Genomic DNA, 27,251 nt, shown 5'->3' with positions numbered 1-27,251 from the left:
GACTAAACTATATAAACCATTACAGCAATTCCCCCTCCCAAAGGATCCTACAATTTTTTAGTGTAAATATCACAGCGCTGACTGCACTTTATATTTACAGTACATAATGCAATGTCATATTTGTACTGATGACTCTTCCACTGGACCGTGTTCCCCTTTGCTCTGGGGACTGAGAAAAGGGGGTACTTTAAATGATAATTCTTCTTTTTTGTGTGTGGTTTTTCGAGACAGAGTTTCTCTGTAGCCCTGGCTGTCCTGGGACTCACTCTGTAGACCAGGCTGGCCTTGAACTCAGAAATTCACCTGCCTCTGCCTCCCAAGTGATGGGATATTTCAAAGTCACTGCAAAGTTGACCCATTTAACAGTTGCAATGGGGACCTTGTCATATCACTTTCAGGACCTGTTGGTGATCTTCAGTATGAAGGCTGTGTAGTAAGGAATACATTTGGCTGCTCTGTCTCTGGTTTTCTGGGGCAGGAGCATCCATGAGCTGGTGTATATGTATCATCACTTATTTACAGGGGATACAAAGGTAGAGAGAGACCTCTCCATAATGCTTATTTGAAAAAAATTGCATGTTATCTTACAGATTCCCAGTGGTGTAAAACTTGTGAGTAAAATGATAACATCATTTTAGAAATATAAATCTGGGAAATATAATAGACACATTATAATAGCATCTTTCAAAGCCATCTGTTCTGCTCTGGAGATTACTGTTCAGGACCTACTGTGTTAAAGGTCATATAGTTTAGTTACTAATAAAGGTTGTCAAAATCATAGGGAGTTACTTATACCAGGCACTAATAAGAAAACAAAAGGAAAAAAGCTAACAAGTCACTGAAAGGGGGTATTTCATATAATTGATACATAACAAAAACTATCACAAAAAGTGTTTGAAGTGCATCACATCAAAACTCATCATAACTCTATACAAAAATAAAAGACAAAACCAAACAAACAAACAAAAAAACCCTAAGCTTTCATGAAGATATCTCCCGGGTGACTACCTAGTTAAGCTTGAGTGTAGATCTCTGAGGCTCTGGGTAGTCATTTTGTAACAGAACACCTCAATGATCTTTGTTTTACCAGTAAAATCCCGTCTCCCTTTACCTCTTAGACACACTCATATACATCTCTAGCTGGGTTCACTGTGGAACAATAAACTCATTATCACCACATAATCTGCCTTAGCCTTTTATTTTAGGTTGGCTGGAAACAACTGAAGAGTGTAGATAGGAGATAATAAAAAGTGTACCTCCCAGAAAGGATGCGTGAAAGAGAGGATGGAGACAGATGTAGGAATGGGTTCTAAGGAGGAGTCAACTTGATTGAGTGTCTAGAATTCCTTTTGACTCTCTGGCCTGCTTATACAATAGCAATGCTGCTGACAGAAAGAAAAGGTAAGGAGAAGAGGACCACTGGGCATTGACAACAGATATGGGAGGATGATGAGAGGAATCTTGGACATGGTGGAATTAAAATCATCTATGGAGAAAACCACATTGGATCTAAGGGTTCAAATCCAAGAAAATGTAAATATAAAGCTTATCAATACTAATAAATATCTATTAGTGCTCATAAATAATAATAAATCACAGACTACATATTTAAGAATAAGTTATTTTTAATTCAAAGTCAAATGTAGGTTGTATTATTATAAATGTTATCAATCCAGAATACTTAAAGAGTAACAGTGATTTTGAAAATTTCAAGTTTATCTGCATTTGAAAGTGGGTATTAGAAATATTGCTGATAACATAATGAAAGTCATTAAGAAACACTATAGCTGAACTAAATTCCTTCCTGGATTCCTTCGATAATTAGACTACTTTATTCAAAACATTAAGAAATGTCTTCTGCTGTAAACCTTTACACTCCATGATCTGCACATTCGAGATTGCTTCTCACTGGTGCAGACAAAAGAGTAAGGAGCTTTGTTCTTGATGCTGGTATTCTAATGAAGGACATAAACAAGGAGCAATGTGAGCCTGTGTCAGAGATTTTTTTTTTTTAAGTAAGAGATTGGGTAACAGAAATGGAATACAGCCAACGGTACTGAGTTACTTTGGACTGGAAGGTAAACCACGAGGAAACCATAGGACTTGTACCATAGAGGACAAGAGAGGGAATAAATGTGGACAATACTTCATTCTCTACCTCAGAGGGAAGAAGGCGAGAAGCTAAACATTTTGGATGTTTAACAGTGAAGCTTTACAGACATTATGACTCCCTGGAAGTGGCAGAGTGTACTCCTTATCACACTGTTGTCACGTGTTTATCTAACTCCAGTTGGAATATCTCTCTGAAGATGGGATTCTCTTTGTGCCTCGTTGTTTCATCTTGGTGCACATTTGTTCTACTGTCTAGAGTAAGTGCCATTTGCTGAAATAAAACAACTGATATTCCAAATCTGTCCACATGGAACAGAAGGCCATTCTAATTGTGAGGTACCCATTGCATCAGGTTGAGAGTTCGTGTAGATGAGGTAATCTAAGACTGGTGATTATAAGTCACAAAGGAAAACAAAGGCTCATCATATCTTCAATTCACCCTGATCAAAATACTTCATTAAAGTAGACAGCCAGAAAGACAACAAGCAAGCAAAAGTCCCAACTGCTTCCAGATGGAGAATACTATGTGACTTCTGATCCCACCAAACTCTCAGAGGTGCACACTATCCCACAGAGTCCGTTGATCAGTCAACATCCTGGGGATTTCCTATGAAGTTTGGCTGTCCATCTCTTTGCAAAAACTAGAATGTTCTAGGTTGCTTTACAAAATGCCAGTTTGCTCTTAGAACCTCTCTGTAGACAAATTGTTGGAACTTGGAGGTGCATAATGCTTAGAGTTGAGTATTATGTTGGATCACACTATGAAGTGCATCATTTTAGTAGTTGTCTCATGGTGACTCCAAGACATTTCATGATCACACAAAGACAGCAGCGACAGAGTCTGCAATGCCTAGTACAAAAGATAAAAAAGGATAAAATTTTAAGAGAAATGTCCTCTGCACAATTTGCTTGACAATTTGAATTTTCACTTATGTTGAAATATGTTAGTATCCACTACCAAATTAGTAGTTATGCTTAGCTGCCAGTATAAGAAAGGCAACACTAAATGCAAACACTAGAAGAACACTTAAGATTTTTGTTCTAAAAATCAAGCCATAATACACGAACATATATTAGATCTACGCTTCCATGATATGTATTTCCTAAGGGATATTTATACTTAAAATATCTTATGGAATTTATTTTAAAATGTTTAAAAATGTAAGCTCTTAGATTTGAAGTTCACTACAATTTAATACCACATAAGTGTTTATAAGCTTTCTTAGTGCATCAGCATATAGAACTAGCCATCACAGTAAGAGCGTTAAGAGCCCATTTGAAACTGAATTTCATTTTAATGACCAATATTTTTTTAATTTGCTTGGATTATGGAATAGTCTCTGCCTTTTGTTCCTGTTCATTGTAATACTGTGGGCAGCACTGGGTATACAATGTTCAGGAAATAAGCTTGGGAGGCATTTGGATCCCAGGGCAATCAGTAACCAGGAGGCCTCTGGAGACACAGACCGTGGAAGCAGGTAGAGGGAAGAAGACATCTGGGAGGTGAGAAAAAGCAGAGCCGTGAAGGCAGTTGTGAACCACATATTCACTGTGTGCACTGGACTCACCAGACTCACAGTCCTGGCAGAGCTTTGAACACAGTCAACTTTTAGAGCAAACTAGACACAGCTCCCTGCTGCGTTAAGAAGCTATGTGAATCAGCAGCAGAGGCTCCTGGGCAGCTGACTCTCAGCTGTGAGTTCCAAGGGCACAAAAGAAGCCATGAGGATGATGGAGCAGCAGGGGCCTCTGCTCTGAGAAGTTGGCTATTTCCAATATGGAATCCATTTGGCTGTCTAATAGGACAGGTTAATTACTAATTTTCATCGCTTCTATGCCCTGGGGTAAGTGAACATTGATCACTAGATTGCAGCAAAAACACCTACTCTCAAATTTTGCTGTAACTTTTACCTGTCTCAGAGGGATAAAGGGCCTGCAAGTTGTGAAGATTTGTGTGCCCCATTGTTAGAACTCATTAAAATGAGAAACGAGTGTTTCTCCATGCAATTCAGTTTAACTCAAGGATTTAGAAAATATGCTGATTTTCCAGACCCAATCTTACACTACAGTTCTGAATACAGGTTTCAGCATCAGTGGTAGAACCCTGAACCACCTCTTTCCATTTGCCTTTTTGTTAGGTTTGTTATACACTATAAAGGCATCTGCCTATTTGGTAAGTCTTACGGTTTCTATGGGCATTTTGTAAGCCTTTTCCAGGTGACAAGGTCCAAATTAAGTAAAAATAAGTGTGCTGTACAGATTTTCGACTTTAACACAAAGAAAACTTGATTCCTGATTTTTTTTTTCTTTTCATGCTTCCCTTGCTTTTGCAACATCAAAGATCAACTCCAGGGCCTTGAGCATGCTACTCAAATGGCCTCACACCGACCCATAGCCTCAGCTACTCTTAACCATCTTGAACAATTAGGGCAAGTCATACATTGTAAAAAGTCAATCCGGAGCAGGGGCATGTTCTGGGGACGTTTAATAACCTAGATGGAGTAGATAATCTGTTTTTTTAAGTAGTTGTTTTGTTAAATTATTGTTTTATTTTGTGTTTTAACACATACGCACATATAATATATTTTTCATTTTGTATGTGTGTTTAATAGTGTATTATGAAAAACTTCATTTCTCATTAACAGGATAAGCAATGAGCTTAACACCACAAAAGGGCACTGAGCCCATAGGAAGCACTCATGTCTGTCATGATAATATATTCAAAAAGCCCTTCATATTTAACCTGGAGTTTTCAACACAAATGTACGACTTACCACAAACATTACCTCCCATTTTCACGTGGGCATAGCCTTCTACTCCCCAGGAGGATCCCCAGGAGTTTCGTACCATCCAATATGGAGTATTTCCTACAAAGATTAAGATGCTAAGATGCACTGATAAACCCATATTGATTAGGAGCAAATACTTTCCATATTTAAATTGAGTATGCCATCAATGTAATTGCTGCAAGAGAAGCATACTATAAATATACAGTGATAAAGTGCATTGACTTTCTGCAAATTATTTTCTGCAGGCAGCTCCATAAACTTGAACTGTTTATTCTGTCATCCTATACGGCAGACTCTGTTATTACAGAAGCAAATAGGCCAAGGCAAATGCGTTCCCATGGAATTAGCAGGTGGAGTGTTAAATACATTTGAGAAACTATCAGGTTTCTCACTCCTGCCAACACTTACCCTAAATATCACAGATAAAACATTCACTTTATGTGAATAAAATTATCATTCACAGACTAGGCTGTGGCTCAGCGCTGGTCCTGTATATGAAAACCACAGGATTGAATGCCTAGCACCACGTGTACACACACACACACACACACACACACACACACACACACACACACACACACACTCAGGAAGGGGGAGAAGGGGATGGGGAGAGAGGGAGCTGTCAAAACGTGATTGATCTGTCGAGACAACTCCATGAGGGCAATCAGAGACAAGCAACTTGTGAGGCACAGCAGAACACCTCAGCGGCGTCCAGTTCAGGTAGCCTTAGTTATGAGCCCCATCTGGAGAGAAATTCGGGGAGCTAGTACTTACCTGTTCTATCAAAGCCTGTGATGAGAACGGCATGGTTGGCCTCCCCACTGGAGCAGTGATGCTGGATTATGCCCCCCAGATAATCCTGCCAGCTTATCGCATCAACTATCACAACCAAAGGGCCGAAGGACAGAAGTGCTCTGGCCATTTCATCCTCTTGGCCACTATTGAAAGAAGATATAGACACAGGTCAAGAATTTAGCTTTTTAAGGCAAAAGTAAAACACGACATTTTAAATCTGTGTTGTATCAGTATATGTTTAAAAGCAATCACAAAAGACTACACACAGATATTAAATGCAAGAGAGTTTGACAGTTCAGGACTGTACCGGACTCAAGGACGTTAGGAGCTCACCCTCTTTCCATATCTTTTGCTATGAAATATATCTATTTTACAGTCTTGTCAGGGACCAAGGTTTTTGGCCTTCCAGATATTTAGCACATATTCCAATCAGCATGAAACACAAAAAGAGAAATTCTGTATCCCTGTTGAGAAGATTTCCAGGAAATAACACTTTTGGGTGTATGAATCTCATTGGCCAGAACTCAGTTATAGAACCAGCTCAGGCTTATAAGGAGATATGGACAAAAGTTTGTATTTGGTAAACAAAGCATTCCTTTAAACTGCAGGGTTCAGTTTAATAAAAGAAAGAAAGTGTAAAGTTTTGATATTTGTACATACTTCGACACCTCGAGAGATGAATATCTGAAAACAACAGTACCCACTTTTGTCAGCGAACATTAATGCCCGTATTACAAAGGAGCTTCCCGCAGAGGAACACAACCAAAGAGGAGTCCAAAAATAAGAAAACTTCAAGATGCTCGGAGAACTGGGTGCTAGGTTACCAAGATTGCAAAGCAAACAGTTGTTACTTTTACAATTACTGGTTTATAGCAAAATCTAAGCTTACCCAACATTTGGCTTTCGTCCATCCTAAATGTGTATGATCAAAGCACTATTTACATCTTTCAAAGGCCAGCCTGTGGGTGAAGGATACTGAAACCATGGCACTGGTAGTTAAGGCCGTAAAGATAGCATGTGGTGGTTTATTGCTACCACAAGCTATGAAGGATTAGGGGTTTTCGGAGTAAATGCTTCCTTACTGTGCCTGCTGCGGCCCGTTTCCAGCAAGGGGACAGTCTGCAAATGAAGGTCTTCCGACAGCCTGTCAGTGCAACTGACTACAACAGAAATGGTGACCTCGCTGTACACAAGGGGTCTTCCCAACTATTACCTGATAGTCAGCTTTTACACTTGGGATTTTTGCTCTATTAACATCCTACACAGAAGCATCACAAAAAATATGGGGAGGGAAAGGAATATAAAATTTTAAAAGGTTCCATACCCAAAGGCTGGCTTCAGATTTCTCAAATGCTGGGTTCACATCCCACCTGTATACTATAGTTATACCATCTTAACATCCATACACTACACAAGTATAAAATTATAGAATTGAATAGACGGTATGTTGTGTGGCATGTCTAGCACGAGTTATCATCTTATATAATAAATCTATAATAAATCTTATATGGTTTACTCAAATCTTATAATCTTTCTCTGCTTTCTCAGTTACCCAAGAACAAATTCAGTTCAGCATAAGTTGTAATATACAGCACAACCATTTTGTTTTAAAATTCTTTGAATATTTTGCAATTCATATATATATTCTCTATATTTACCCGAATACAATAGTGCCCATCTGTGTTAGAGAACAAAAGACATATAATAAGTTCCTCTCATCAACAATCCACTTTCAAGGACACAAGGCAGAGAAGCTTCAGAATGTACCCATTCTTCAGTGCCAAGTACGAGTCATTGCAATAATTTAGTACCAATCTCCACCTAGAGCCAACCGAGGGAACATGGAGAAGGTGCTAGCTAGATATTAGGTAGCCCATGGTCATGACCCTCAGATAGCTGCTCCATTTGATCTTTGATATCTGAACAAGTGACAGTGCCATCATTTCTTCTGCAGAGAGCATGGCTTCCTCCAAGTTAAACCCTATGGCCTGCGCTATCTGTGTCCCCTCAGTCAGTCCCAGATGAACTACATTGCTGATTTCCATGTGGTTACATTTTATTCCACAAATCAACAACTTATAAAATCTATAGTCCTCAAAGAACATCCTGATTTTTTTTGTCACAGGGTTCATTGTTTAAGGTCAATACTTTCTGTTACTGACATCTGGATATTATGTCCTCTTCCCGAGAGCTTGGTGTGATAATATGCCCTGTCCTGTGTCTGGATCCCTGCAGGGCACAGTCACTTCCTTCCCTTTGGTTATCAGTTTGAGTAGTTTAAGCCCCACATCTGAGGAACAAAACTTCGTGGAAGACAGCTAGCTTGATAGTGTTTTGCCTTAAGTCTAGGTGATGTTTGTATTTCAACTCTACCCTCTTTGTTGATCTTTTCTGTTTCTGCACAGTGTTTTGTGGAGGATCGGCTGACTCACTCTGCCTTGAATGATAGGATTTGAAAATTAGACCATGAAAACTAGAGTCCATGATCTCAGAACTAGAGAGTGCTATGAACAGGCTCAGAAGTGAAGAGGCACGTTTTTCATCCCAGCCTTATAGTCCGTAACCCAGTGATCCCAAGTCGTAGGCTAAAATCTGGTGCAAGGAATGATACAGACATGCTGGAGATCTGGACTCTAATCAGTGAAGCAGATAGCAAGGAAGACCCTCCAGCCCCAGCTCCCAGCACAGTAGTCCACACCACTACTTCCCAGAATAGGGGTGACCTTCTAATAAACCCAGGAATCATGAGAGCATGGCCACCTCTACCTCAGACGCACCCTCATCTCTTACAAGGGTCTTACAATGTGATTGATAGTATTTTTAATGAGGCTTAGAAGTGTGCATCTCTGAGGAACCGCCAAACTGATTTCCAGAGTGGTTGCACCAGCTTGCAATCCCACCAACAATGAAGGAGTGTTCCTCTTTCTCCACATCCTCGCCAGCATCTGCTGTCACCTGAATTTTTGATCTTAGCCATTCTGACTGGTGTGAGGTGGAATCTCAGGGTTGTTTTGAGTTGCATTTCCCTGATGATTAAGGATGTTGAACATTTTTTCAGGTGCTTCTCTGCCATTCAGTATTCCTCAGGTGAGAATTCTTTGTTCAGTTCTGAGCCCCATTTTTTAACGGGGTTATTTGATTTTCTGGAGTCCACCTTCTTGAGTTCCTTATATATATTGGATATTAGTCCCCTATCTGATTTAGGATAGGTAAAGATCCTTTCCCAATCTGTTGGTGGTCTTTTTGTCTTATTGACGGTGTCTTTTGCCTTGCAGAAGCTTTGCAACTTTATGAGGTCCCATTTATCGATTCTCGATCTTTACAGCACAAGCCTTTGCTGTTCTATTCAGGAATTTTTCCCCTGTACCCATATCTTCGAGGCTTTTTCCTACTTTCTCCTCTATAAGTTTCAGTGTCTCTGGTTTTATGTGGAGTTCCTTAATCCACTTAGATTTGACTTTGGTACAAGGAGATAGGAATGGATCAATTCGCATTCTTCTACATGATAACCGCCAGTTGTGCCAGCACCATTTGTTGAAAATGCTGTCTTTTTTCCACTGGATGGTTTTTGCTCCCTTGTCAAAGATCAAGTGACCATAGGTATGTGGGCTGATCTCAGGGTCTTCAATTCTGTTCCATTGGTCTACTTGTCTGTCGTTATACCAGTACCATGCAGTTTTTATCACAATTGCTCTGTAGTACAGCTTTAGGTCAGGCATGGTGATTCCACCAGAGGTTCTTTTATCCTTGAGAAGAGTTTTTGCTATCCTAGGTTTTTTGTTGTTCCAGATGAATTTGCAGATTGCCCTTTCTAATTCGTTGAAGAATTGAGTTGGAATTTTGATGGGGATTGCATTGAATCTGTAGATTGCTTTTGGTAAGATAGTCATTTTTACAATGTTGATCCTGCCAATCCATCAGCATGGGAGGTTTTTCCATCTTCTGAGATCTTCTTTAATTTCTTTCTTCAGGGACTTGAAGTTCTTGTCATACAGATCTTTCACTTCCTTAGTTAGAGTCATGCCAAGGTATTTTATATTGTTTGTGACTATTGAGAAGGGTGTTGTTTCCCGAATTTCCTTCTCTGCCTGTTTATCCTTTGTGTACAGAAAGGCCATTGACTTGCTTGAGTTAATTTTATATCCAGCTACTTCACCGAAGCTATTTATCAGGCTTAGGAGTTCTCTGGTGGAATTTTTAGGGTCACTTATGTATACTATCATATCATCTGCAAAAAGCGATATTTTGACTTCTTCTTTTCTGATTTGTATCCCCTTGATCTCCTTTTGTTGTCTAATTGCTCTGGCTAGGACTTCAAGTACAATGTTGAATAGGTAGGGAGAGAGTGGGCAGCCTTGTCTAGTCCCTGATTTTAGTGGGATTGCTTCCAGCTTCTCACCATTTACTTTGATGTTGGCTACTGGTTTGCTGTATATTGCTTTTATCATGGTTAGGTATGGGCCTTGAATTCCTGATCTTTCCAAGACTTTTATCATGAATGGGTGTTGGATTTTGTCAAATGCTTTTTCAGCATCTAACGAGATGATCATGTGGTTTTTGTCTTTGAGTTTGTTTATATAATTGATTACATTGATGGGGGGGTGTATTGGGGACTTTTTGGATAGCATTGGAAATGTAATTGAGGAGAATACCTAATTAAAAAAAAAAAAAGAAGTGTGCATCTCACCTCTGAGTCCAGAGTTCCTCAGTCATTGGCCTCAAGTCATAAGTAAGATTCTGGCTGAAGAACAGAACACTTTGCTCTGTTGTGTCCTTCCTCTCCCTTGCTGGGGTGTCTCGTGGTCACTGCCCACATCTCTCAACTGTGCTGATAGTTCCTTGCCACTCTCCTCTTGCCTGAGACCCCTTTGCCCCATTCTGCTAATTCAAGTGTTTCAATTTTTCAGTCTGAAAAGCCTAGACTTTCCCATCAAGAAGTGTGCAGTACCAGGCCCTCATGAGAAGCATGAACTCTGATTCTCACCTCCGTATTCTTCTAGTCCCCTGGCAGGTCCTCATATGCTGGCCTTGATCTTTTGTTCTACCGGAGACACATTGGTCTCCTTCTCGCTCTGCAAGCTTTCTAGGCAGGCCTCTGTCTCGGGACCTCTGCACTCCTTTCCTCTGGTTGGAGCAAGGATTCTTCCTTCATGAGCTCATTAGCTCCAACTCCTTTCTCAGGAAGGCTCCTCTAGGCAGCCCTTTCTTGGAGGCATACTCTCCTTTCCCTGAGAGGATGCTTCTTTCAAATCTTTTACTTTGTTCTTTTTAGAAGCTCATTCACCAAACACACCGTGTTTCTCTTTGTGTTATTTGTCTGTCTCCATCACCACAGCATGAGCCTCCTCAAGGACAGGACTTTGTCTATGCTCCTTGTTGTCCAATCCCCAACAATAAACACTGGCCAGTAGTCATCAGAATAAAGGAATGAATACATAAATTCATGGTCTTTCTGAAGCTTCATTCTTACAGTTTGAGGTTACTAGGACATGGTTTTTTTTTTTTAAATACAGAAAATGGCTGCAGGGATTATATAGTACTGGAGTGTTCTCTTTCTCTATCCTCATTCATCACAAGCCTCCCCACCCCCACTCATCCAGGTGAAACTATTCTTCTGTCTCTTCCCTATTATCCACTAACGATCATGTTCCCTGGTAACAGTTATCCCTTGATTCCAATTACTTACATGTGGAAGGCTGGGTTCTTCTGTGAATAGCTTTACTTTACCCTCCAGGAAGGGGATTACTTTCACTCCCTAAGGAGACAGTGGCCAAGGTCCTTATAGCCAGAACCCTGTGCAGCCAGCCATGGAGGAAAGTTCTACTGCTGTTCTTAGGGCCCTTTTCATGTCCTTTGCAGCAGGAGCTGTGTTGACAATCATTAGTGCTCTGGGCACTTATATGTCTATTTAAAGGGCCATATTTTGTTCAAAGATCTAATTTCACCCCTGATTGCAATTATGTCCCATGTAGATGGCACTGGGTCCAAGCAACAGTAGCCATAAGATAGTCTATGCCCTTGTCTGAATTAAATGATTTTATTCCTGATGATGTTTTAACAATGGCACAATAACCCAAAAAGCATTTAACAATAGATTCCAGAGTTGCTCCCTTCTGTTGTCTGACTTCTTATTCTAACGGTGCATTTTACTCATTTGTGGGACTAAATGGCCCAAAGAATTCTCTGGCCAGCTTTGACTTTTTTCATGTGACTTTAAAGGTATTTAAATGATTGTTTACACTTGAACTCACCCGGAGTCGCCCTGCTTTTCAATGTCCAGCATTCTTTCTTCCCTTTTGACACCTTTACTCATCCTGCATCGCCCTCACACTCACACTACAAGCATGCTATCTATTTTATCTTCAGTACTACAGTCTTAGCTCTAAGTTTTAATACATTTGTCTTGAGTTTTTGCAATAGTTGCTTACTTGAAAACTACAAGAAATATTATGGGTTTCTTGGGTACGTAATCTGGGAGTGATTATCCAAATCATTTGTATTCCACATTCAATCCAAATCCATTATATTCTATACAATGTGAATTTGGACAGACTCAAATATTAAGACTGCAAAAAGGGCTCATGGTTTTAGCATCTGAATTTTGTGAGTGGTGGTAGATATAAGTTGCAGCTTTAAACTCAGTTAAAAGCTATTCATTTTAAATTTATTTATAGTGTGACTGTATATAGAAGAACACGTAGATTAACTTTAATAGGCTTCTTTGACACACCACTGTGACCATCAGTTGAACTCTTTAGTAGGAAGTTGGTTCTAAACCGAGAGTATGGAAGGGTACCTTTATCAAAGTCATTAATTCTGAAAACAGATCGTGCAGAAATACACACACACACACACACACACACGTCAGTTACCTGAAGTCATATGCAGAAAAATCCTTGACTGAAACTCCAGCTTGTGATTGAGGAAAGTAGTGACACAGGCCATTTTCTGCCTTGAATGGGTACTGTGAATCTGCCACCAACTTCAACTGTGTCTAGAGGGAACATTGACAAAGTGTTCACTGCCAGTTGTTGGAAAGGTGAAGTAGAGCTTGCTTCTTCAATGCAGCTGAAGAAGTCAGGCCTCACCAAAGCTGCTCATAGGCAGTTTGATCTTAAAATTCTAACTGATAGCACAAGGAGGTACTTGTACTAAACATCCAAGAAAATTGGAATCCTTAACTTTTCATTTTTTTATGCCTTCCCTCTCTACAATCTATCTGTCTGTCTATCTGTCTATCTATCTATCTATCTATCTATCTATCTATCTATCTATCTATCTATCTATGTATCTATCTATCTATCTTAATAAGGTCTTGTCATCCTTTTTCCTGAGTGCATGCTAGGGGAACACACTTTTCTTCCAGGGCTCCTAAGATCAAGGCAGCAATGCTCTGTGGCCCGACAGTGGCCAAATATTCTTCCTTGATATTATCAAAATATCTCTTGTTGTGCTGCATTTCTTGTGGTTGTCTGTACAGGTCCACGGGCTGAGCTTCTTAAAAGGGAGGAGGCTCAATTACTGTTATCTATAATGTGTCTACAGCAGTCACTGGCCTATAAAGTGAATTTGGAATGGGAGGACACTTGGGTTTGGACAACACTGATTTGATGACTTTTACAATGGCCTCTTGTTTTCTCATTTCATGCCACAGGTGCTGGATGTGGAAGAGTCAGAGAGAAAAATGACAAAACTAGACTGTGACAAAGGGCTGAAGTGGGAGGCTGGGGGCTTGGTGACAAGATTCCAACTTCCAGTGCACATTTCTTCATCTATAGTTATGAAACTAGCTGACCTGTGGTGTCCCACCTAATGTAATTCAGGACAGCCATGGAAACTAGTAACTGCATATCCTCATCTCCCTGAGAAATGATCTGAGTGGTTTCCATGTGAAAATTACCTACTAAGAAAAGTGAGGAAATCTTTCCAATACCTTTCTGCAAATGTGTTTAAGATGTCTTCAACCCTTGATAGATTGATAGTTAATTTACCTGGAAGCCATTACTTCTAGTATCTTCAGGGCATGTGATGTAACACACTTGAACTCTGGCCTAACACACGCCTGGCTTTGGCTTGATTCCCTACAGTATATCTTCTTCCTGATTAAGTCATTCAAGCTTTGTCTACTTCCCTTTCTGAACATTGAACTTTGCTTAATATAGGAGTGATTGGATTCTGTGAACACAGTACGTAAGAGGAAATCTGGGAATAGAAAGCAGAGATGATTACCTCATTTAGCCAGTGCAAGGCACAGAGAGGAGAGCCACCGTGGCAGCCATCATTACTAAAGGAGCAGTCGATGACCTGCTGCACGCTCAGGTAATCCAGAGATTTCCCTTGGATTGCACAAGCTGACTCTATTGCACTCACCACGCTGAAGGCCCAGCATCCTCCACACTGCTCAGAAGACAGGATTACTGAATGCTAGCACACAGTATCTAAGTCAAATTTATCAGTATCTATAGATACAGCCATATAAAGAAAATAATAATAATAAACAGAAAGTTTCCAGAAAGCAGAAACCTATAAAATAACTCTTCATTCAAAATGAAATTAAAATTCTCTCTCGAGCATGGGCACCTTGTTAATTTTTTTAATTTTTAATTTTATTATATTTTACTTAAGTATTTTCTTCATTTACATTTCCAATGCTATCCCAAAAGTCCCCCATACCCCCCCACTCCCCTACCCACCCACTCCCCTACCCACCCACTCCCACTTCTTGGCACTGGTGTTCCCCTGTACTGGGGCATATAAAGTTTGCAAGACCAATGGGCCTCTCTTTCCACTGATGGCCGACTAGGCCATCTTCTGATACATTTGCAGCTAGTGACACGAGCTCGGGGGAGGGGGATACTGGTTAGTTCATATTGTTGTTCCACCTATAGGGTTACAGATTGGGGGCCCTGTGATCCATCCAATAGCTGACTGTGAGCATCCACTTCTGTGTTTGCTAGGCCCCAGCATAGCCTCACAAGAGACAGCTCTATCTGGGTCCTTTCAGCAAAATCTTGCTTGTGTGTGCAGTGGTGTCAGGGTTTGGAGGCTGATTATGGGATGGATCCCCGGGTATAGCAGTCTCTAGATGGTCCATCCTTTCATCTCAGCTCCAAACTTTGTCTCTGTAACTCCTTCCATGGGTGCGCCTTGTTGTTTTTTAAGACTAAGTCAGTAATGTCACTACTACAAACTAAGCAGGCCAGGCTAATGAATTAGGGGAGGTCAAGAGAACACTTAGAGGGATGAGTGTTTTATGATTAGCTCATAACTTCTGCTTGTGAACCACTGCTTCTCGGAAAACAGAGAAGGGGTTCTAAGGAAAAGAGCTGCCCCAGGAGTGGAACAGGAGCCACATGAAAGTCTGTCCAATCCATAGAAATTGCAAGAGGGAGAGGAAAGGAGGGAGATGGGGCAAGAATCCAAAAACTTGGCATAATTTCAAGACCACACCATATCCTGCAGAACTAGCACAGGGAGTCTTGGGTGTACTTGTGGGGTGATGCTCTGAACAACACTGTGGTTTTCAAAGGTCTTACTTAGGTTTCTAACCTCAGTCCCCACAGCAAAGGAAAACAGTCAGCAACTGAAGATGGATTGATCCCCAAATCTACGTGTGAGTGTGACTGGGAACACCACATCCACAGCTAACATTAGTTAAGCCACTGAGGCAGATCCTACAGAATCCCACTACCCTCTGGGAAGGACTGGATTCATGCACACACACACACACACACACACACACACACACACATACATACACACACACGCAATGGTTTGGTGGCAAATTATAATGACCAACTATAAACATTGAATCTGAGAGTGAGGAAAGAACATTTTAACCAGATGGGAACCAGGGAGAGGGGGAAGGACATAGCTGCTGATGCCACCTGGGAGTACCGTCTGTGACTGTACACCTGATCTTCTCTGATTGGCTACATAACCAGTTCTGATGGTGGAATACACTGCACTAGGAAATGTGATTTAAAAAGAAAACAGGCATACTCTTTAAACTTGCTCAAACTAGACGGGTCCCTGTGAGTCCTTTTCATGCTATAGTCCATTGTCACTTTTATATCTATTGTTTTTCTTATATATTTGTAGATCCTTCAGCAAGCAAAACCAAAATGTATTGCTTTGTTTATTAGGGTTTTTTTTTTTACTTGTTTTAAAATGTTTCACAAAGCTTTTAAACACTATGACATAATCTGGTTGTTCTATTATCCACTCTCCCTTTACCATCAAATCTTGGACATAGCTGATCTTTAACAAGCGTATGCAGGCTTGAACTACACTGAAGGCATTTCTAGGGACACAGGTTGGATGATACAGGATGTTATAGGGAGTGAGCAAGCAGACCTTGTCTTCTAAAGCTCATAGGCTGAAGTGAAGGTTAAAAATCCAGACACTGTGTGACTAGACTCATTTCACTCTCTGGTTCACTTTCCTTTTGAATCACACAGCCAGAAATGGTGTTGACCTTTCAGATGTTCGTCCCCAGAATTCCTGGTTTGCATCGTGGTATGGCTACTGGGATATATCCTTGAGGTGTACATGCAGCGAGTGCAATGGTCATAGATAAGTAAGCACACCCAGGCAGGTTTAAAAGTCAGAATTACATCACTACCTCTCCTCTATCACGGAGCCTTCTCTTCTGTTTTGTATAACTGAGGTGTGATTCTATGTAGAAAAAAAAATCACGGTTTCCTTGAATTGACCATTAGGTACCTTCTAATGCTTAGACAACAAAGAGTAAAATGCTGTCATGCTTACCATCTTCTGGTTCCTTACAGGATTCACAACATGCTTGTCCCTCCAGTCAAATCTCAATGGCAAAGACACATTGGGGATAGGTCTCTGTCCTTCTGCTGGGTATCTGGGAGCCCAGGCAGATTTGCTGCCTAAATACAAAGCTGGACAGAAGGAGGAAGACATCATGGAGAAAGTATTAGATGAAGGGCTACTTTGGGGACTTGTTTTTGGAATATCTTATGAAGCAAAACAGTCCCTACCTAGCCAATCTGTCACATGAGATTTTTCCTCGGTGCTTTTCTGTAATAGGAAATGCATTTTACTGAAAGCTAGGAATGCAAATTTCAGCAATGGGACAGGAGGTGATGTAACATGACTTGCTTGGTAGAATTGGGCCACTCATGAAAAATGTGTATAATTGACATTGTTTCCTTTATTATTACTCACACAGACATGAATATTCTAAACAGAAATGGTGCTAGACAACTTCCAGTATAATGAGACAATTGATGATTACAGCTACGTGGATGTGCATAGAAATATAGGTAGTTCTTAAATTCACTTCCATTATGTTCAGCACATGGCACATACCGCAAAGTTGGCATTTTAAAAATACCAATCATCACACAGTTTACAACACTTTCAATTAAACCACTCCTTAATTATCCAAACAGTTAAAATTGGGAAATTAATCAATAGTACTGCCAGATCTTACCTTTAAACTCTTCAGGAAACAAATAAGAAAACTGATTTACTCCGTAGAAGGCAGTGGAGTTTTCATGAGGAAAAGAGTTCAAGTATCGGTGTCTATTTAGGCTTTCCTAAAATAATGAAAACAAACTTTATATATCTACTATTGCAGTTCCCAAAGTCATAAAGGTATAACTAACTTGGAGATTATTTTGGGGGGGGGTGGTGCAAATGTCAAACTTGATTTTCAGGCAGGGCAAAATTTGCCGTATGCATCTGTAATTCTTCCATGACTCTCCACACAAGCTGAGAATATCACATTCATAGTTTTTAAAGTGTTGACAAGCACTAGACACTGGTGACACACTGTAATTAAATAATTACATATAGGAATTGTGTCCCCATGCATTTACTTTTCTCTGTGCAGAGTAGCAAAGCCTGAAAAAGGACAAAGTTGATAAACGAATTAAGAACCCCATTCTCTTAAGCATTTTTTCTACAAGATTTTTATTTGGGACAAAAAGATTTTTACAAAAGATTCAGTCTTAGGGATCTCCCAAGAAGAAGTTCTGGTTTTCCTACCAAGCTGGAAGAAAAAAATAACCATAGCTCTGTACTTCATCATAATTTATCTCAGGTTTGCTTTTTCTATAAATATTCTTACATTTCCTAACACTGGCTCATCCTGTGTGCTGCATGGAAATTCAGGGACCATTTTTCTCCATGCTAGCTTGCGTACATATTGACTTTTGCACTTAGGTGTTTTTGTTTATGACTTAGAAACCAGTAAGCAAAACTGGGACAAGTTTATCAGTCTGAATTATCACTATGTGACCAGCACTGAAGACATGGCTGTAAAAACAACAGCTCCACAAAAGCCATCTACTTTTTAATAATGATATATGTGAAATTTTCATAGGGTCTCCTCTTAATATCCTTCATCAGTTGGTTTTCAGCAAGATCACAGCTGAGACTCAGCAGGGTCTTGCTTAATTCTCTCTAACTGAATGTACCTAGAAGGACTGCTAACCAGTGAATTTTAGAAGTCCTTTTGAGTTTCAGGAACTTGCTCCTGGAGAAGCAATGCTTTGAATGTAACCAACAGATATACAACCAAAAATAAAACTAAATTTAGAAGTTAATTTTGCATAACAAGAGTGGTAACACAGGCCGCCGAGGGGTAGCTGCAAAGGAATGTACAGGAAACATTCATAAGATGGTTGATTTACTTTTCTAAGCAAGGGAAGACAGGGCAGGAATAGAGAATGCAGGATGTTTGGAACACTTCACACTTCGTAGCCATGACCACATGCAGCCATGAGAACCTGTGTGGCAGACCTCCAGCTGTGGGTCTTGAGCTGCTGGTGGCTGAATTGTCAGAAACCCACTGCAGGAAGCTGCAGTTGCCATGGTGGCAAACAGCTGATGCCTGAGTACTAAGGTTGGCTATATAGGGCAGACCAGAGAGTCTTCCGATAGATTGCTATTAAATTACAGCCACTTGGTGACCTACAGAGAAAAGAAAAACAGCAACTCTCCCAACAAACAAACAAACAAAAAACCCAGGACTTATGTCACAACTCTCTCTGTTTCTCTCTCTCATTCAAGGTCAGTGTTAGGCTGCAGTAGACAGCTGATCCTGGTTCTCCCTGTTCTCTCATAGGTATGTACCTAGGATGAGGTTAAATGTGAAAACAACACATAAATGACCATATTGGGCAGGAAAAGCCCAATGATTACCATGCTTCTGGCATTTGGAAACTAATTATTTTGGCCAATAAATTTTACAACTTGTATGAAATGGGAAAACCACTTAAGAAGCAGATTACTAAACATGAATGGAATAGAAAACACGAACCTTTATCAGCTCACAGCATTACCATTATGATAGAAAACTGACCCAGAAAGAAAACACTAGTTCCAGATGGCTTCAGTGATGAATTCCATACAAATAAGAAAGAAATGACAAGAGTATGATAGAAAACAAAGAGAAAGGATACTTCAGAGCTTAAACTGGACCAATGTGACCTTGAGTCGAAACCAGAAAGGGAGCCCAAGAAAACAGGATGACACATGAATAACTCTCTTGAGTACAAATGCAAAATCCTTACTGAAATACTAACAAATCAAGCCCAACAGTGTTTTAGACAGAAAATACATCATGGTCAAGTGGAGCAGATACAAAAATGGTACACAGACTAGCACAGGAAAACATGAACATAAGGAATCACTTTAACAGAATAGGGAATCAAATGACATGGAGTTCTTCTATAAGATGGTGTATGTTGTCTGGGATCTTCAGTGTGCTTGGGGTTTGTAAAGATCAATCTATCTGTTTGCCAAGTAGTTAGAGCAAGAGTATTTTAAATACTCGTAGACCTAATTGTAAATGATTAGAAGATGATTGCCAGACCTTCTCTAAGATATGGATCTCACAGTGCCCCCCCCCCACCCCCCGCAGCAGCCGCCCATGTAGGGCTCCTGTGAAAGATGGTCTCTTTCACTTGCTAAACCAGACACTGGTTGCAGGCTTCCAAGTGTCAGTGTTATCACCCCTGCAATCACTCCTGCCTTTCACAGCCCTCTAGCACTCTGCCAGGAACAGTTTACTTATCACTGGCTGATGTCTTGCAAAAAAACAAAATGTTCTGTCATTCCCTAATTTCACCTCCCTCTTTTAACTCTAGCAACACTCAAAACTCCCCACTACCAGATTCTGAGGAATCATAATTCTCTTAAATCCCTGTGCAAATAAATGTGTACAAGCCTGATTTTAAAAATAAACTGAATATCTTACTATTGAAATGTAATATAAAGATAAATATTCAATCTCTCTGTACCCCACTGTCTTAATTGACAAATTTGGTTACTAGACTATAGGGACTATCTGTAATTCTGTTGGGAATATATATATATATATACATATATATACATATACATATATATATATATATGTATATATAATAGCAGGATGAATGTCCAGTTAAATCTCCCCAAGCTCTGCCTTCATTCTTAAAAGCAGAATATTATAGGAAACCTCATTCGAAGACCATGCTTTCACCTTGCATAGGTTAGAACGCAGCAAGTATTTCTTGCTGTACTACAAATGAAGACTAGCTAGCTATAGTAAACAACCTGCTATTGTACTCATAATGCAGCAATGCCAACAGAACAGGCTACCTCAGAGCATGCATTCCTTTACTAGAACTCAATGTTAGTTTTCACCTAACATGAGGCTCACATTGTTTGAAACTGTTGTTCATTTCTGGGATTTTTCTGTTCTTTCCAGTCACTGTATTTGTGGCCTTCAATTCTGACTATTGAAGCTAATGTCTTGAAGCCTTGGTGGCTGCGAGTCTGCATATGTCTCCTCTCCCTGCATCAAAACCCTGTGTATTAGGATAGATAGTAGGGGAATGATGATTAGGGAGTTCCACTGTAAAGCAGAAGAGGCTATGATGATGTGCAGTCACATGGTAACCATCTCTAAAGCTACATGCAATGCTCAAATGAAAGACCTAAGCCTTTAGTTCTTGGCATTGGGGTAAAACATGGGGTGTTACATATGTGAAGTACATATTCTACCACTGAACTGCACCTCAGCTCTTAGGTTTGAATCACAACTGCATTTAAGAGGGAAAGCCATGAAGAGGAAGTCAGACAGTCCTTATGTAGGAAAACTTACAGCTGACAAACAAGAGCCTTTTAACAGACAAAAATGGGAAGATAACTACAGTAACCTACTTTCTATATTGTTTAATTGACTGATGTACAATTAGATATCTGCTGCCTCAGTGGAAAAGAATTTAAGGACAAAGAATTTGAGGAAAATTTCCAGTTTTTATTAAAAAAATATAGGAGAAAACTTGCGTCTTTGATTTTGATAGGTACTATACATCTACAAACCTCTCTAATCAACACTGCATCTTAAGATCCCAACTCTAGAAAACCCTGTCTTGTTACCCTTCCCTTCCAATGACTTCTGACAGCCAAGCTTCTTCTACCCCTGCCAATTACTTAACCTTGCTTCTGTATACTTGTATGCATTCATGCATACATTTATAAACATGTATATATGCATAGGCATGCATGCACCTGTATATATGTGACAGCATGCATGTGTATATGTGTGCAGTTATGCATATATATGTGTGTGTGTATATACATATATATATATATATATATACATACATACATGCATACATGCTTATATAGCTCACACGACAAAACAAAACTTTAATTGTATGATAATCCTATGTACTCTTGTAATCTCTTTCTTATTCTAATTTGCTTTACTGGCCTAGCAAAGTTGTTTTAGTATTGCTTGGAAATGCTTCCAACCCCATAGTCAGAAAAAACAAAAACAATGTTTACTGGAAGTCAGAAGCAGAAAGGGCTGTTTGCATCTGGTAGACATAAAAGATAGCTCTGCAGATAAGAGGCCTGGACTGCTCTCATGTGGAAATTAGGCTGGAGTTGTAACATTCCTCAGAAACCAATATTTTTCTGAGAAATCAGAAAGCCTCTCACTCCACCTCTGGCATCCTGACTCTGCAGACCTTTCCAAGCAGGAGAAACAAAGTGGCACAAGATAGATTTGTTTATGACAGTTGATGGTCACGGATATCTTCAACTAGAAACCTATGGGTGTTGGCAAGGTCTTCAATCTACCCCCTTAGAGGAGAGCAGTTGGGGAATTTTTTTTCTTGCTAGTTGTTAATATAAAGAACAAATTAGATATATACATTTTTTCTTTTCATGTGTTCAATAATATCTGGAGAAAGAAGCAAATCTGAGGATTAATTTCTTGGGCTTTGTGTTCTCTAAGAGGAATGTTCATAGCTACCAAGCACAGTTGAGGGATGGGAAGGTTAGCTAAACTGTAGTGCTGTTTTAAGTATGTTCTCTGAACTACTACTTCTGCATGAGGTACTTGCTCACCTCATCTTCTCACCTCAGATTAATGAATTGATGAATTAATGAATTGAGGCATAGATGGGTATGTTTTTCTTAAAGTCATCCAACCAGCATGGGTTCAGCCATCCAACCTGTAAGGCACAGGCGGGGGGGGGGGGTGGCAGGGGACATCTACATTGTGGGTCTTTATGTTGATTTTATTAGGGGAGACGACCATGGAAATTAGACATCTTTTCTCCATTGCTAGCTAGGCTTTCTTGTATTCACTCTGGTTTATTGCTTTCTACCAATGTAAGCGAAGATAGTCCTTTCTGATGATGATTGTGTTTGCAGCTCATGCCCTTCATCTATTCATGCTTCAAAGTCAGAGATAAGTGTTTCATCATGTATCAAGGCTGGTCTTGAACACCATGTCTCCAGTGACCCTCCTGCCTTAGCTTGTCAAGTAACTAGGGCTGGATGAAGTCAACCCATTGCCCATCTTGTAAGGTCACTTTCTTTTACCGTTCTGAGCTCATTATTTGTTAAGTTTTGATCTTATCAGCCCTCATTGGCAAATGCTAGAGTGCAGTGGGTAATAAGTCAGTTCCATGTATGCATGGGAAATGTTCTCTCTGGAAGGTCTGGTAAATCTAAGCAGGGACAAATATGCACAGATTATACTCAGCATGGAATCATTGCTGAGAATCTCTCTCAAGACGTGGGAATTGTAAATCTCACATGCAGAATTCCCAGGTGAGAAATATGTTATCCCTTATTAGAAGGGGGACTTTTTACATGTGCATTTATGAAATGAGAGAATCTATTTTCTAATGTACAAGATTTCATACTGTTTTTTAGCAATGAATGCTAGTCCCCCACCTATATAATATGCTGTTTGTTTTCAGACAGGGTACATTGGAGGAACTTGTTTCCACCTTCTCAACTACTGTAACTACTGGGGTGACATGTGTCAGTCTAACGTAACTTCTTGGAGGCCTCCAGAGACACTATTCTTCACATGTCACCAAGGACATCTACATCAGTTTCTAACACAGGATAACTGATAAATCGTAGGACAAGCAGATAGTCAGAAGGAAAAACGAACGAACGTGATCTGATCTAAGGTTTTTACAAGTTTTACTTTATTTCCATATAGACAATGTGTGCTTTAAACTAAAAATCATCCTAAAATCTCTGTGGAACTGGACTGACTACTCTCAAAGTCACCTCCTCATGGAAGTTCCCAAGCAGCCACAGATGAGGTAGACTATGGAGGAGATAACCCGGATATCTGTGGCTCATCATAAGCACTCATTTAAATAATCTACTTATAATAATCTGCTTATATAGAAATGAGCTCGGACACATACACAACATAGTGAAGACATAGCATGAGCCATCACAGTATTAAGGCAAAGCTCCTCATTGCATGTGAAGCCACCAACTAGGTGACTTCTCAAGAGTATTCTGAAGGGAGTCTGAAGATCAGCTTTTATTGAATCCATTGATGCATCTCTAGCCTCTCACGTCCTCCTAGGCTAAGAACGCAGACTGCTTTGGGTGACTGGTGGAGGGCAATTAGGGCCCTGGCATGTCCCTTTTGATTCCCAGTGTCAGAGAGACAAACAGGTCTCCTCTATTGTGTGCTCCCCAGAGCACTATGTCCCCACAGATTCAAATCTACCACCAAGCATGGTCAGAAACATTAAGTAAACACAAAGCTCTCCTCTATTTAAGTAAGCCACCTAAGGTTTTTTTTTTTTTTTTGTCACAGTATTAAAAAGTCTCATCTGCCTTCCACAGGAAAAACAAAGAGAAAGTGAAGAGCATCAGCCAACAACCAAGAACCAAGAGACCAAGAACAAAGAGCCCAGTCCACCATTCAGGAGTGTGACTCCCATTCCTTTCCGTTTCCTTCAGGTAGCACATAAGATAATCCATAATAAGCCATTGAGGAGTCTTGTCTCATTGAATAATAATATAATGACAGCTAGCAGGGCTGCTGCTTACCTTATTGGTTAAGGAATATTCAGTGGGATTTAGAGTGTTCCGTGGCTCAATTTTACTTTATAACCTACTTTAAAATGTTTCAGTTCATTGCGAAACAAATGGAATTTTGTAGATTCTGTACACAATGTGCCATGTAAGAAAACAGCATAATCTCCAACCAACTAATTCTACAATGGAAACATTCCTTTTTCAAATGACGCTTTTTAGACTTATAAGCTGAGTTTTACTTACCATATATTTTAACCCATACTGTAAAGCCAGACGAATCCTTAATACTTTTAGTCACCAAAGAAACAAAGCCCACTGCTTCCAACTCTCCAGCTGACACTCTCCAGGAGGACTCACAGTTTGTAGCTATCATTTAATGACTACGTGCTCAGAAAACGGGTCACCGGACTTAACAGCAAATTCCTGCCAACAGGAACTGCTTGCAAAGCAGTTTCGGTGTTTTTAACCCTAAGTTTTAAGAAAAGGTACTAAGATTTGAAATGTTTTCTTCAGCCTCCAACCTTTTACCTCCCTATATGGAACCTTGGTTGCATCTCTCCTCCAAAGAGAATCTAGACATGTGTCTGGGGATTGCAACCTCCTCAAGAGTAAAATACAAGTAGGCATGGAAATTATAGTTCACACACACAAATTCTATTTTGTAATAACTTTTCAGTGACTTTGACTATAATCTTGATTGTACCTTTACTAGGATTGGGAATGCCCATGGAAATAAACCTTTGAGTATATTTCGGAGGATGTTTCTAAGTGGGTGTAACTGAGGGAGGAAGGCCTTGGTAAGCTTAGGAGGCACTGTGTCTCCTGCTGGGGTTCTGGACCAAATAAAGATGAGAAAGTAAGCTGGGATACAGTATCCATGTCTTCCTCTTCCTGGCTGTTGATGTAGTGTGGCTGTCTGCTCCACACACATGTCATTATGACATCCCTATCATGATAGACTGTCCCCTGAAAGTGTGAGCCAAAATAGACCCTTTTTTACTTTCTTTAAGTTGCTTTTCTTGGCAACTTTGCTTTATTTCAGCAAGGAGAAAAGAAATTATACACTTACATTGTTAGCTTTCAATATTCAAGATTAGAAAAAAAAAAAAACCTAGTTAGCCAATAAACATCTTATCAACAATCTGTGACACTGACTACCCCACCCTATCGGGAGTCAAGGACAGGTCTCAGTAACACACAGGCCAAGGACTCCGGTGAGAAATAGACACTGAGAAATAGACTGGTAACAAGAAATGAGCTCAAAAGTAACAAAAAGGAGAACAAAAGCACAGCATTTTGATTTGAGTACAACACAAGGGTAGCTGAAGCTAAAGAAGGCCGGACTGAATGAATACTGGAGCTTCTCAGGCCAAAGTGGACAAGGAGAAAGGGGCAGAGCTATGGGGTTCTATGGAAATTTCAGAAAACATCAGGAAACACTAGTTAAATGGCCCAAGAGCAGCATTCCTTAATTCAGATAGACACTGGGTCGAACAGGTGAGTCCTCCTCTAATAAAATCGTGATGGCATTTTCTTTTTTTCAGATTTAAAAACCTTTCAGAGAGCATTAAGTATAGCAACTGAGGCCAACTGTGAATCTGCATTTCGGTCAGTTTCCCTGGTTACTGGGAAAATATATCCGTGGTCAGCTAACCCGTCCACTTCAGAATTTTAAGGTTGGAGAGCAATTGAAGGATTATTATGAAAACTTTTAAAAAGAAATCCGAATTTAAGGCAATGAAATGTCTCCTTCTGTTCTACATCAGTCGTCTCCACCAAATCAGAGAGAACTTTCTGGTGGTAGACAGTTCCAGGACTGAGAAATCAATCATTAACTTCCAGTTATAGGAGGAGAGAGCCAGTGCCCCCTGCAGGCGGCTTTCTACGCGACAGGTTTGGTGTGGGAAAGGCTTTAGGATTCAGGATACTTCTTTCCCCTTAGCTTTGCTTTGGACATCTTTTGGTGCTTTGGGATATAGCACAGAAATCCTTGCCCTGGGGAATCAAACTTTTAGGAGGCAGCTCTACTGGGGAAATGAGCGCTTGGAGCTTGGGTCCCTCCCTAGGAGCCCCGGGACAGCGAACAAGTAGAGGGAGAGAGCTTGGTACCCGCAAGGCGGCGGCCTCCCGCTGGTGGCTCCAAGGCCAGGTCCTGGCGACCCTGCGGCCGAGACAGCAGCAACACAGTAGCAAGAGGTTCACCAACTGAGGCTTCATCCCGGTGCCCGAGGTCCTCTGCACCCAGCCTGCTTTCTCTTTCGGTTTCTCGGCTCCGCCCACTGCCTGTGTCCTGTGCACGCCCAGAAGCAGAAAGCTGCTGGGGTCCCAGCTGTTTTGTTTGTTTGGTGCTTCTTAGGATTATTATTGAGCTTTTGTGCTGTTATTGGGTATCTGGGATTTCCCTCTTACTTAATAAGAAAGAGAGTAAAACCTGACTTACACAACAGCATGAAGATACAAACTATTGTGTTTCCTGCTGTCTGAGATTCAGCACTTCATTTTTCTTCCTGCTGTTTAAATTGAATATGTGTTCATTGAGTGTGTGTACATTGAATCCAGCAGGTTGTATGAGGATGTATAGTGTGTGCGAATTTACACACTTCCCTCTATGGATGCTTATAAATACTTGATAAAATTGTTGCTGCACAGAACTGCACAATATCTTGTGGCCATTTCTCCACTTGTAGAAAGCTGCACCCGCTTCCGAAGTTTGTAATGAAATTTAGCTAAGTAATTCTAAACACTTCATTATATGCTGAGCACGTCCTGTGCTTTTCTTTGTTTCACTGTTAAGGTTGCTTTAATTTTTCTTATTATTTTATTATGTTTTTTTCTTCTTGCTTAGCTTACTTCATAATCCATCCACCTCACTTTCTATCCCCGGCTATAATTGACTGACGTAATTTTTAAAAATCTGGTTTCCTTTTACCACGGTGCCGGTATACAGAGTGTAAAAGGAAAGGGGGAACATGTTCAAACCAGTCAATATGTCTGCTCACTCACATCTTAGCTAAAGAGGTTTCTGGTACAGTGCTGCAGAGCTCTCCTTTAAGGAGACTGGGTGATTTAAGATCTGAGATCAAATATCACAAATCGCTGGTTACCCTTGGGAGAAGACAGCCCGCTGCTTCTTAGAAGGGCCTATGCACACAAAATGCAAATTATTGTTTTAGAACGAGTCTTTACTCTGTGTTTCTTTTTTACCCCTTCTCTATTGTC

The 27,251-nt window shown here is 40.2% G+C and overlaps 1 protein-coding gene across 1 annotated transcript; it reads right to left on the bottom strand.

Annotated features, from left to right (window-relative positions):
• Positions 1–1,607: 1,607 nt before the first annotated feature.
• Ctso (cathepsin O) lies at positions 1,608–26,307 on the bottom strand. The gene is made up of 8 exons (XM_021158022.1): positions 26,142–26,307; positions 17,161–17,266; positions 16,467–16,606; positions 13,926–14,093; positions 12,569–12,690; positions 5,676–5,839; positions 4,887–4,979; positions 1,608–2,962 (listed from the first exon to the last, which is right to left on the bottom strand). Exons 1-8 carry the CDS (start codon positions 26,247–26,249, stop codon positions 2,928–2,930), a joined length of 936 nt encoding a protein of 311 aa, XP_021013681.1. The 5' UTR covers positions 26,250–26,307; the 3' UTR covers positions 1,608–2,927.
• Between the last annotated feature and the right edge of the window lie 944 nt (positions 26,308–27,251).

Source organism: Mus caroli, chromosome 3, assembly GCF_900094665.2.
Source record: "Mus caroli chromosome 3, CAROLI_EIJ_v1.1, whole genome shotgun sequence".
NCBI lineage: Eukaryota > Metazoa > Chordata > Mammalia > Rodentia > Muridae > Mus > Mus caroli.
Note: the sequence above shows the minus strand (reverse complement) of the source record. Positions and strands in the feature narration are given on the sequence as shown.